Genomic DNA, 13,914 nt, shown 5'->3' on the forward strand with positions numbered 1-13,914 from the left:
GCAATTATCTCATAAATTTGAGCGAATCTAAAAATTCTGACTTTGGATTCGGATTCAGCGACAAAAAATACATGGAATTACACTATCGTTGTGACATTCAAAAATTTTTTAACTTTTTGATTTTATTTTCCTTTATGAGCAGTTTTTTTAGTTTATCTCAAAAATAAAAGCCAATCTGATAATTCTGACTTCGGATTCGCATTCAGCGTGAAAAAATACATTGAAATAGACTAGTGTAGTGTCTCGGCCAAACAGCTTTTTATTTTTTGTGTGCCTGTGTAATTATTCATATCATGTTCACTAATTATGATTTTTGAGGTTTGTTTTTGAATCAAATTTATAATAACCCAGAGGTAATCATCATCATTCATTTCTTGAATATTCGTTTCTTAAAAACGTCGTGCACTTAACCATAATTATTTTCTATATTTTTTTCTCAGTTTCATGTTTCTATATAAGGGATTGTATTTGAAAACGACCCTCCTTATAAAAAATTGCAATTCATTCGTTTAACATACATTTTTAATTAATTGTAGGTCATATAGTCGATCATTAAATACATTTATTGTTTAAACAAAGGTTTATGAAACGCTTCGCTTTATTCATAAGCGTACAGCAATATAATCTCTCTTTGCCATTCCTTCTGCTTCTGCTTTATTATTCACTTTCATAGGTTCCCCTGGTTCATTGTCTTCAATTTCGGCACCAGCCCTAATGTAATCTTCAATGTCCTCATCAATAATGCTTAAGCAAATATTGTGAAACACCCAACATGCTGTATTTCAGTGTCATTTTTAACTTACTGGTGTAAAATTTCGACGATTTAAATACGGAGGTATACACCATGGCAAAACTGGATATGCTTTATCCCCAGTTACATACTCCTCGTTTGGAAATAAAGCTTCCCTGTTGACATCAACTTATTTGTATAAATCAAAATTTCTGAAAACTCTCAAGTCTCCAACTGAACCAGAGTATCCAGCAAAACAATCATTTAACGCAAGATTTCTGTCACACCCAGTTTGTAAAATAAGTACATGAAATCTCTTTCGACAGACATAATACTGAGCATCAATCTCAAAATATGATAATTGTAAAATAAAGGTCAAATTAATTGTTATAAATAACATATGTACAACAAAAAATATACGTATGAGTGTCAGGTATTCACTTTTGTCCCCATATTATACGCGTATATTATTACTGCTACTTACTTCTAGTGCGTTTATTGGAATGAATGATGCATCAATTACTCCAATAACATCGCTCAATCCTGACATACGTCTAAATTTTTTTTTACATTTATTAGGTTTTGTCTTGTAGGCCAACTTACAACATTTAGAGCTATTTCATTTAAAACATTTACAACTCTAATAAAACATGCATGAAACGATGATTTTGCTAAATCAAATCTTTGGGCCACTGATCTTAAATAATATGGAATTAGAATACACAATTTATAATAGTTAAATGTAATTTATTCCAAAATCAAAAAGTAAAATAGCATTTTAATCTGTAGGGCTGTAGCAATTAACGGAACAAGAATTATTTGAAAATATTAAAAATTGAATTATTTATGCAGTTTTGAAATATTTTTTTTAAATTACGATTTTTTATGTCTATTTTGTCGTATACAAAGAAAACTAATTGACCTTTTTCAATTATCTTAGTTCAAGTGATAGTCACACATGTACTGAACAGGACCTGTAAATTTGATCAAAATCGGTCAAGTGGTTTCTGAGATATCATGGAAGCCAGTTCGAAAAAGGAATTTCGAGAAAAACGCGTTTAAAAGTTTAAGTACACCTAACCGCGCGATTGAACACACTGGCTTATTAGTGCTTCTTAAGGACGTTGTATATCAAAAAATCGCCTTACCCACATATTTTACATATGTAGATCAAATTTATGAAAAAAAATCAATTTTTTAAACCCATCACACGGGGTGACTCCCTTAATTTGAAAAATCTAGAATTAAAAACAGAGCAGCAACAAAGTTTAGGTAGGTAGGTTTAGGTACTTTTAAGTTTTTGTGAAAGTATGCAGACAAATGCATTTTCCTTGAATTAATAAATCGAATTTCATGAGTGAAAATTAAAGAAGTGTAAAGAATGTAATGTTAATGGGAAATGATCGTTTCCCTCAAAAAACCCTTTTATTTAACGGACCAATTTATACTTTCTGGATTTTCTTGACCAGTGTTGAGATCAAAGAGGATCACCGTGGGTAAGTTAGGGCAGAATCTCCTCTTGAGAGTAAGAGTGTGTCATGGGAGTTATGTTTTGTCAATTTAATGTTTTTTTCTAATTTGTTGAGGCCAAGTTTTTGATGATGTTTTAGCAAATAATCTTCTATTATATTAAGTTAACAAATTTCCAAAAACGACACCGACCCCGTGACCTAGACACCGTCCTTGGAAAATCTATTTTCACTTATTTTCAAATAAATCAAAATACTTTGTCATATGCTTTTAGAAAATCTTACATACTTTTTTTTGTAACATGTTTTTTCAATTTTAACCCGAAAAAGGGTTATTTTGCATTTTCATCCCAAAAAAAGGATTATTTTGCAATTTTATGCAATTTTTTACGAATTTTTTGATATATACCTTTAAAATTACTCTATTTTTAAAAAGTTACATATAAACAATTTTTTATGGTTTTTTAAAATTATTTATTGTTGTTTTTTAAATTTTTAGTTAGGATAATATGAATTATAATATTTTTTTATGGCGCTGCCGTTACTGTTCAACGCAGCCATTTCCAATTCAATGATATAATTTATTTATAAAGTAGAGTTATTAGATTTCCTCGTAGTCGAATTTTTTTAAAACATGTGTTAAATATTATTGTAATACTTCTTGGTAAACAATGTTTCTTACATAAATGTCTTTTTCCTTGCCTTTTGTTTTTAATGGTTTTTCGCTATGTGTAATACTTGAATTTTTATTTAATAATACTTTAAGATTATATTTTGAAGTTACTCTATATAAAGCAACATATAATTGTCCGAGACTCAGTGTTGTCAGATGCCTATGGCGCTTTTCCCCTAGATGGCTAGATATTTTCCACTAAAAATAAATTTTTTCCACAAAAAATTTTTTTCCCTAATTTTCACTAGAAAAATAAAAATAAATAAATAGAAAACGTAAAAATTCTTAACTCAACGCAAATTTTAAAATTTTTGAGACTATTTATGCAAAGGTTATTTAATCTTAGAGAATAGTTTAATAAAATTTAATATAGTTCAAGGTAATAAATATATAACAATAATGATAGACATTTTTTTGGAATTTCATTTATTTAGGGCGTTGTCCGCAGTGGCGAGACATTAGGATATTTCAGACAGCTGAACTGACTGTACTGGCACTTCTGGTCAGAAAGTCATGTTTTATTGTGCTTTAACTTTTCAATATGATACATACGTTTTTGATGTACGAAATATCTCTATACTGTTAATAACAGTTTCAAGATATTTTAAAAGTTTTATTTCCCATCGGTTTAAGTGATAATATATAAAAATTTCCGGAATTTTCTGAAGGGTTAAATGTTTTGAGTCTTTAGTATTTAAGTTTCCTTCAAAATTTCCAGAGCACTATGAATTATTGTTCGATGCATAGGATTGTACATCGTCATTACCGAAAAATGCTGTTTCCGCATTGGCGAGACACTTGTTGTCGGCAGTGGCTTTTTTATATCTAATAATATTGTACATGTCCTAATGAATTTGATATAATTTTTGTACGTTTTGTCGACAATACTTTTCATAACTATAGTTTAAATTGAAAAAGATGAACAGGAAGAAAAGTTTATTTGTTTTTAATAACTGTGACATGGATTAGCGGCTCACAATCAGAAAAATATTTGCCTGTATTTTTATGATTGAATGAAACAATATTATGATTTAAAGGCATCAATTATTATACTCTTTCTCTTTGATTCCTTTGTTTTTGTTACGTTTTAACGATGAAGACTCTGATTTTAAGATAGTGTCTCGCCACTACGGACGATTTTTTATGCCGGTAGTCGCGAGACATTATCGTAAATCGGCAATAACTTTTTTTTCCAATATCTGTTCTGTAACTCTATAAGTTAAATTTGCAGAATAGAGTCACACCTGTCCATGGATATATATACAGACTTGATGTTCTTGAAAATATGAGTTCTATAACAAAAAAACAAAACGTGTCTCGCCACTACTGACTCTCCCTTAAATATTAATTCCAGTTACAATTTATTTATAAAATTTATGAACTTAAGAACATGGAATAGACATTGCATTAATAAAATAAACTTCACGAATAAACTGTACTAAACAACAGTGCATGGCTTGGCACGTAGAAGAGCATCCTTTCTTATAGAACTGTGTGACTAATTTTGAATCGCCATCAGTGTAACGAATCAAATTCACTTACATAGTTTAAACTCAGTGACCACACTTTTAATACTTCAGATACAATTTACGTAGAAAAAATTACATTTAAGTAAAAACACTATAAAAAACCAGTAAAGAAAAAAAAAGATACTAAATTTCCTACTAAAATATTTTTCCTACTAAAAATGTTACTGAAGGACCAAAATCTTACTAAATTTAGTGGGAAAACCACTAACTTGTCAACGCTGCCGTGACGAAAAACATGTGATGGAAGGTATATGCCTACTTTTTGGAAAGATTGGCCTTGAGATTTGTTTATTGTTAAAGCAAATCCAAGCCTTATTGGAAATTGCTTTCTTGACATTTGAAATGGTATTTCTTCGTTAGACGGTGACAATGTAATTCGTGGCAAAATTACAATCTCATTTTAATAATTTCCCTTTAGTACTTGTGCATGAATAGAAAAACTACCCATTTTAATAACTTTTAGTCTTGTTCCATTACAAAGACCTCTTTCTAAATTAATATTCCTTAAAAGTATCACAATTGCACCAATCTTTAATATTAATTTGTGAGGAGGAAGTCCATTTGGAGTTAAAGTATTTAATACTTCAATTGGTATTAAGTTAGTTATTGTGTCACACTTTTCATCTTCTTCAGATGTATCTATACTTAAATATTCTCTAGGTTCACCTGTCATTCGTTTAACAACATTTAATTCAAATACATCATTATTTCTTGGTGCTAATATTACTTTTTCTTGAATATCACATTCATTTGAATCTATGGATTTTCCATAAATTTCAGTAATTAGATCATCATTACATATTATTTCATTAGGTAATTTTACTACTTCATTATTTTCTTCAAATGTATTGTTAAATTTTAAATTTCCTACTTGTAGAAGCCAAGTTTTGAATTCTTTTTCATTATTAGATACCCTTTTGTTTTCAGTTAATGTGAAACATTTAAAATTTGACCATAATTCACTTTTTTTAACACAATTATTTACTGTCAATGTTCTATTTCCATGTCTAACAATTGGTAAAGTTTGTCTAAAATCGCCAGATGCAATAATAATTTTATTACCAAAACTTTCTGTACTTATACATAAATCTCTTAACAATCTATGTACTGCTTCAAAAGCATGCTTTGAAGTCATGATTATTTTATCCCAAATTATTACTTGACATTCTTTAATTTTTTTGCCATCAATTGTATTAGGATTTATATTGCATATTGTTTGTTCATTTATCGTCAATGGTAATTTAAACGTTGTGTGTACAGTTTTGCCATTTATCAATAAAGTTGCTGCCATCCCTGTCCATGCCACTGACATTATGGAAATTTCATTTTCATTGAAGAATTCAATAAGTGCATTCAGTAAATAACTTTTACCACTGCCTCCAGGACCATCATCAATGAGGACCCATTTTCTCTAGGTTTAATTTCACTATCAATGGATGGTTCTACGTAACAAATGGGGAAATGTAATTCAATATTTGTTGGTAAATTAAAATCTTTTAACGATAAACTATTCATTATTAGAATATTCCTTATTATTCTTAAAGCCCAAATTTCTCCTTGCTCAGGATTTATTTTTGGATAATAGAAGTGCATTTTATATTTTTCAAATAATTCACAAGCATTAATTGGATTATGATATATTTATATGTAGGCGAATAATTCACATATTGCTCTTAGAAATTGCGTTTCACAAGCTTCATTAGGACATGTGTCCCATTCGTCATTTGATGAAATTAGTTGTCTTTCTTTCGCGGCATCAAAAAATGTTGGCAATATAATATTATTAAATATTTTTAAATCATTGAATGACGTAGCACCTTTTACATGTAAGAGCAATAATCTAAGATGAAATTTTTCACGATAACGTGAACTTACTATGTACATTCTACTTATAATAGGTTTCTTTATTTTAATTCTTTTATTCCAAACTTTTTTTAATTTACAAAAAACATAATGTTGCGGAATATTAACATATAGTAAATTTCGTGCTCCTGAATCTACCTTATTTAATTCAAACCATGCAGTAAGTGTAGTGTTATTATTTCTCTTTGAGAACTAGGTGTAGTCTTCCAAAACGAACCTTTTTTGGTGCACTTAATTCCGGGCAAGTAATATATGTAAAATCAAACAAAAATCTCATTATAAAGGTTTACTCTGGATAATAAAAATAAAAACCGAAATTTTTTAAAGGGTTTTCGATTTATTACGAACATTTTTCTCAAAAATTTGCAAAATCTCCATGTGTTTGTGGGGCAATTTACAGCAATATAATATAATATAATAAAATTTAAGATAAAAAAAATATATTATTATATAATATAATATATTATAATATAATATAATTAATATTGTTGTCATAATTATAATAAAAAAACATCTAATATTTAACAATTGTCATTTCATCCTTCAATGATACTGATTACAATTAAGATAAATTTTATACAATATTGTGACGTTGTAAAATTTACAATTTTACAAATCACAAAAGTTTATTTATTTTTCAAAATATTTAATAACTTTATTTATCATTCCCGAAAGAGATATTTCAATATCACAAATTTACTAGACGAAATCACATTATGGATTCGAGAAATGGAAAAATTTTATTTAATAATAATTTAATATTAAGAATTAATGTCTGTAATCCCTTTTTATTTATGTATTTTCGAGACAATATTCACTTCCGATGTACCCATTAATTGGATAATTGAGAGATGCCAAGTATTTTCACGTTTTATGCAAATATCACCCTGAGAATATCATTGACTTCGTTTCCTGGCGAAACACTCAAAAATTATTATGATTATTGGAAGGCTTCCTTATATTTTTAAATTACTATTTAAAACTTCTATTGCTGCGGTTAGCCAAAGCCCATATAAAATGTTTGATGTTTTGGATTTATGTCAATTCGAAGTTTGAAGATTTTTACTTGAGTGTGGCATTATCTTTGTAAATTTCAATATTAATTCCGAATTAATTAATATTTATATTGGAGAAGAATGAAGGATTTACCATCTTGCGTCGGATTAACGTATTAAAATCGTTAATCAAGAAGAAGTATTATTATTATTCAAGAAAACAATTTTTGTCAACAACATTTATTATTGAATTTGAATTTCGCACTTAATCAGTTTGGACCAATCAGCGTCAAGATATAGATGAAAATCTTTTTATCGACCGTCAAACTTTCTTTTTTGTCCCGATCTTTTTATTTTTTTTTAGATATTCATTTTTTTTTCGTTGGTAACGAAAATCTCCTAGGAGAAAACAAACAACGTCTTTTTTATTCATTCATTAATGTGATTTCGTGTAAGCTAGACGCTTTTTTTATCATTTAATTTAATTTGATTTTTGGGATCTCAATTGAAAAATATATATATATATATATATATATATATATATATAAATCATTTAAATATAAAAAGGAAAAATAAAAAGGATAAAGGAAATATATAAAGATTCAAAAATAATAAAAAGGAATTGTTTGAGAATCATTGGAGATATTCGTTGCCGTCAGCCATTTTGATAAAATATTGATTCTGGAATTCTCTGGTAAAATTTTATTTTCCCATTTATGAATGATATCTCAAAATTATTTATTTGTTTGAATTTTTCAATAATGAATTTAATTTTCTTTAGATCTAAATTTAGTTTTCTTTAAATATGAATTTAATTTAATTTAGAATTTCAATTTAATTTAAAATGATTTCTTTTCAATTTAATTGATTATTTTATTGATTTTGGAATTATTTAAGAATGAATTTAATTCTCTAAATTTAATTTATGATTTTTATTTAAAAATTGATTGAAATGTCATTCATTTAATAATTATTTTATCCATTTCAATTTTCCATTTTTCCATTCCTCGAATTAATGAATCCTTATTTAAAAAAAAAAAAAAAAGAAAGAATAAGTAATTATTTTTTTTTGCATTATATCGAGTCTTGACTCAATTTTCTTTAACATGTTCAAAAATTTTAAATAAAGAAATTTATTAATCTTTTGTTTAGAAAATCTCATGTTTTATTTAATTTGAATAATAAAATCTTTTCGAATATGGCTTTTCCGAACCGCCCTCTCTACTGTTAACCAAGAATTGGGACTGCAGCAGGCCGAGTAAAAGGAAGACTATTTTAATTTAATTTGAATTTTGAATCATTTCTTTGCTTTGAGTTTCCCTTGATTATTGAATTTGACAGTCTTTGAGTAAAAGCCTGGTGGCCGTGTGTACTCTTCAGACTAATTTGACAATCAAGGATAATTTTGATTTAATTGCCGAATTTGACAGTCTCAAAAATAATTTGCCTGGTGGACTTGTGTATTTTTCCAGACTAATTCAACGATTAAAGAAAAATTTATTTAATCTATTTAATCAATTTAATTCTTTTGTCCCTTAATTATTTATTTATTTTTATTTTTGTCCCAAGAAAGGACTGGCGCCCAACAAACAATTTATTCGAGTCTTCCCTTTTGTAACTTTGATTTAATTAATTGATATTTTTAATATTCAGCATCATTAATAAAATCATTTGGTTACAATATTAATAAGATATTAATTTAAAACATAAATTATTATTATAGAATAATAATCTTTGTATTCATTCCTTCATTCATTCACATTTTCTTAGTACTTGAATTTTCTCATTATTATTAGATTATCTTTACTTTGATAATTAGGGTTCTCGAAGGTTTCTACCTGAAATTTGTTTTGTCAAAACAGCTTTCAGTTGAGGGTTCATAAGATGGTCGATGACCTTTTAAATACTGTCCTGTAAGGCGAAGTTGTGTCCCCCACTTTACTAGCCCGGCTCGAACAATCACCATGTGGTTATATGAGCCCGGGTCTGAGCCCGGGATAGGCCGATAGAGTGAGGATATACCACTTCCCTTTTCAGGACCCAATCCGTGATCGCTCGATTCATCCTAACAGCCTTGGGTTGAGGGAAATTTTTTTTATTATTGTATATGCGATATAGATGATAACCGTTTAATCCCCGTGAGTGGAAGTGGTGTATCCATACTTAACTTACCAACATCTATCCCCGAGGACGCCACTCAGGCCTACCGTAATATCTGCCTTACGCGAGAACTTAACATAGGCCCGGATTGGTAGAGTGGGGGTATAACACTTCTCCTCAATGGAGTGAAACGGCTACTGCTGATTTAAGATGCTGATGTAAGTCTACCGTTGCAACAACATTGTAGTAGTGTCGCTAAAAAAGCTTCTAATAGTCTCAGGTAACTTAACTTGATTATTATATAGTTTATAATATTTTTCTGCAATTTGTCGATAAATAACTTACTGCATGTGTTGAATCTTCTTATATTATATTTGTCTTTTTCATTTTTGTATTGGGCCCAAAAAATATATTCCTATTTTTGTATAGTATTAATAATTATATATGTATTTTGAAGATAAAACATTGATCATTGAATAATTTTTTTATGCATAAAATATGGATATTGCATAATATTGGTATAGAAGATATTTGTTTCTTTTGGTTGTCTTAAATGTTTCATATAAAAAATACTTCAATCCATTTAGTCTTTTTGGTATTTGATAACATTGGCATTAAAGATATTACGATTTTGAGGATAAAGAAAGATATAGGATAACATTAGTATCGAATATATTTTGATAATGCAACAAAAATATTGATTGTTTGATAATAGTGGAAACAGGCTTTTGGAAAAATTTTTTGGTATTGGATAATTTTGGCATTAAAGATATTTTGATTTTAAGGATAAAAAATGATATTGCAGAACATTAGTATTGAATATATTTTGATATTGGAAAAAAATATTGATTATTTGACCACAGTGAAAGTTGGTTTTTGGAAAAACTTTTAGGTATTGGATAAGATTGGCGTTAAAGATATTTAGATTTGAAGGATAATAAAATATGATATTGGATAACATTGGTATTCAATATATTTTGATATTGAAAAAAAATTTTTAACTGTTTGATAATAGAAGATGCTGGCTTTTGGAAAAGTATTTAAATAGATAGAAAGAGGTTTGAATATTGTTTTAAGGGTTGAAGTTGTTTTATCGGTTAAATAATAGTTTGTGAGTTGAATATTGATTTGAATATTAATAAAAAGTGCAGAGGAAAATAAGTTAAATAATAATCATTATCGAAAATAATATAATATGGAAAAAAATTAAACAATGCTAATTCACGTTCATGTAAGACTATCATTGTTGCATTAGTTAGCTGAATTATAGTTAATGAAATTTTTTATAGGTGAAACACATGTAAGTAAATTTTTTAAAGCAATAAACTAAAATAAACGATATGTTTTGAAAATTGGGTTTATCAACAGTTTGAAAGTTGAAGAAGGATACCATGTCGAACATAGAAGAGTATTTTATTTTAAGTAATGAAGATTTTAAAATTATTGAAAATGTAAATGAAATGTTAAATGAAGTGCATATGTATAAATTTTAAGAATTATTAAAAATGATTTAAATTCTTTTTTCATTATGCAAAGTACTTTGTATTTAAAAATGCTTGATTTAATTGTTAAAATTAGAGAGTAAATAATTGTGTTAAAAAAAGTGAATTATGGTCAAATTTTAAATGTTTCACATTAACTGAAAACAAAAGGGTATCTAATAATGAAAAAGAATTCAAAACTTGGCTTCTACAAGTAGGAAATTTAAAATTTAACAATACATTTGAAGAAAATAATGAAGTAGTAAAATTACCTAATGAAATAATATGTAATGATGATCTAATTACTGAAATTTATGGAAAATCCATAGATTCAAATGAATGTGATATTCAAGAAAAAGTAATATTAGCACCAAGAAATAATGATGTATTTGAATTAAATGTTGTTAAACGAATGACAGGTGAACCTAGAGAATATTTAAGTATAGATACATCTGAAGAAGATGAAAAGTGTGACACAATAACTAACTTAATACCAATTGAAGTATTAAATACTTTAACTCCAAATGGACTTCCTCCTCACAAATTAATATTAAAGATTGGTGCAATTGTGATACTTTTAAGGAATATTAATTTAGAAAGAGGTCTTTGTAATGGAACAAGACTAAAAGTTATTAAAATGGGTAGTTTTTCTATTCATGCACAAGTACTAAAGGGAAATTATTAAAAAGAGATTGTAATTTTGCCACGAATTACATTGTCACCGTCTAACGAAGAAATACCATTTCAAATGTCAAGAAAGCAATTTCCAATAAGGCTTGGATTTGCTTTAACAATAAACAAATCTCAAGGCCAATCTTTCCAAAAAGTAGGCATATACCTTCCATCACATGTTTTTCGTCACGGCAGCGTTGACAAGTTAGTGGTTTTCCCACTAAATTTAGTAAGATTTTGGTCCTTCAGTAACATTTTTAGTAGGAAAAATATTTTAGTAGGAAATTTAGTATCTTTTTTTTTCTTTACTGGTTTTTTATAGTGTTTTTACTTAAATGTAATTTTTTCTACGTAAATTGTATCTGAAGTATTAAAAGTGTGGTCACTGAGTTTAAACTATGTAAGTGAATTTGATTCGTTACACTGATGGCGATTCAAAATTAGTCACACAGTTCTATAAGAAAGGATGCTCTTCTACGTGCCAAGCCATGCACTGTTGTTTAGTACAGTTTATTCGTGAAGTTTATTTTATTAATGCAATGTCTATTCCATGTTCTTAAGTTCATAAATTTTATAAATAAATTGTAACTGGAATTAATATTTAAGGGAGAGTCGGTAGTGGCGAGACACGTTTTGTTTTTTTGTTATAGAACTCATATTTTCAAGAACATCAAGTCTGTATATATATCCATGGACAGGTGTGACTCTATTCTGCAAATTTAACTTATAGAGTTACAGAACAGATATTGGAAAAAAAAGTTATTGCCGATTTACGATAATGTCTCGCGACTACCGGCATAAAAAATCGTCCGTAGTGGCGAGACACTATCTTAAAATCAGAGTCTTCATCGTTAAAACGTAACAAAAACAAAGGAATCAAAGAGAAAGAGTATAATAATTGATGCCTTTAAATCATAATATTGTTTCATTCAATCATAAAAATACAGGCAAATATTTTTCTGATTGTGAGCCGCTAATCCATGTCACAGTTATTAAAAACAAATAAACTTTTCTTCCTGTTCATCTTTTTCAATTTAAACTACAGTTATGAAAAGTATTGTCGACAAAACGTACAAAAATTATATCAAATTCATTAGGACATGTACAATATTATTAGATATAAAAAAGCCACTGCCGACAACAAGTGTCTCGCCAATGCGGAAACAGCATTTTTCGGTAATGACGATGTACAATCCTATGCATCGAATAATAATTCATAGTGCTCTGGAAATTTTGAAGGAAACTTAAATACTAAAGACTCAAAACATTTAACCCTTCAGAAAATTCCGGAAATTTTTATATATTATCACTTAAACCGATGGGAAATAAAACTTTTAAAATATCTTGAAACTGTTATTAACAGTATAGAGATATTTCGTACATCAAAAACGTATGTATCATATTGAAAAGTTAAAGCACAATAAAACATGACTTTCTGACCAGAAGTGCCAGCACAGTCAGTTCAGCTGTCTGAAATATCCTAATGTCTCGCCACTGCGGACAACGCCCTAAATAAATGAAATTCCAAAAAAATGTCTATCATTATTGTTATATATTTATTACCTTGAACTATATTAAATTTTATTAAACTATTCTCTAAGATTAAATAACCTTTGCATAAATAGTCTCAAAAATTTTTAAATTTGCGTTGAGTTAAGAATTTTTACGTTTTCTATTTATTTATTTTTATTTTTCTAGTGAAAATTAGGGAAAAAAATTTTTTGTGGAAAAAATTTATTTTTAGTGGAAAATATCTAGCCATCTAGGGGCAAAGCGCCATGGTCATCTGACAACACTGATCAAATGTGTTTAATTTAGACGATTTACAATGTCCGTCGTTAATATTTGACATTAACTATAATAATCTTGGTATTCATTCATTCATTCATCCACTCATTCCTTCCGGACCCCTGTTGGGTTTTCGGTGACAGAGAAAAGAACAAGTTATGGAGAGAGAAAGATATATCTTTATTTTGCAAATGAGGGTTCGTTTGACCTGCAATCTGTTAAAGAGGATTAATTAATAACTCTGAGGACCCAGGTAATTATTTCTTTCTCCCTTTATCACGTGAAAAAGCTATAAAGAAAGTCTAAAACTGAATAGGTAACGCATCACTTTCTTTCTTACACCAAGGAATATAACATAAGTACTTCTTTGTTTAACATTGTGTTTCTCTATCTAGACAATTCAAAATGGCATAAGAACACTTTTTTTTCAAAGACATATTAATATGTCAATTTTATATATTTTTGGACACTTTTTGGTATTACCATAAAGTTTGAACTCTTTTCTACATAAGGCATATATTCTATTTAAATTATATTGTGATTAAATAGAAAAATTTCAAGTTTTCGAAACTTAATACATTTTTCGGGTGCAGTTCCGAATAGCACATACCTCT

The 13,914-nt window shown here is 28.0% G+C and overlaps 1 protein-coding gene across 1 annotated transcript; it reads right to left on the reverse strand.

Annotated features, from left to right (window-relative positions):
• Positions 1 to 602: 602 nt before the first annotated feature.
• LOC127287973 (uncharacterized) lies at positions 603 to 5,713 on the reverse strand. Its single transcript, XM_051315141.1, has 3 exons — positions 5,464 to 5,713; positions 4,927 to 5,157; positions 603 to 775 (listed from the first exon to the last, which is right to left on the reverse strand). Exons 1-3 carry the CDS (start codon positions 5,711 to 5,713, stop codon positions 603 to 605), a joined length of 654 nt encoding a protein of 217 aa, XP_051171098.1.
• Between the last annotated feature and the right edge of the window lie 8,201 nt (positions 5,714 to 13,914).

This window comes from Leptopilina boulardi, unplaced genomic scaffold (genome assembly GCF_019393585.1).
Source record: "Leptopilina boulardi isolate dan_hultmark-lab unplaced genomic scaffold, ZJU_Lbou_2.1 LbouV2_379, whole genome shotgun sequence".
Taxonomy (NCBI): Eukaryota; Metazoa; Arthropoda; class Insecta; order Hymenoptera; family Figitidae; genus Leptopilina; species Leptopilina boulardi.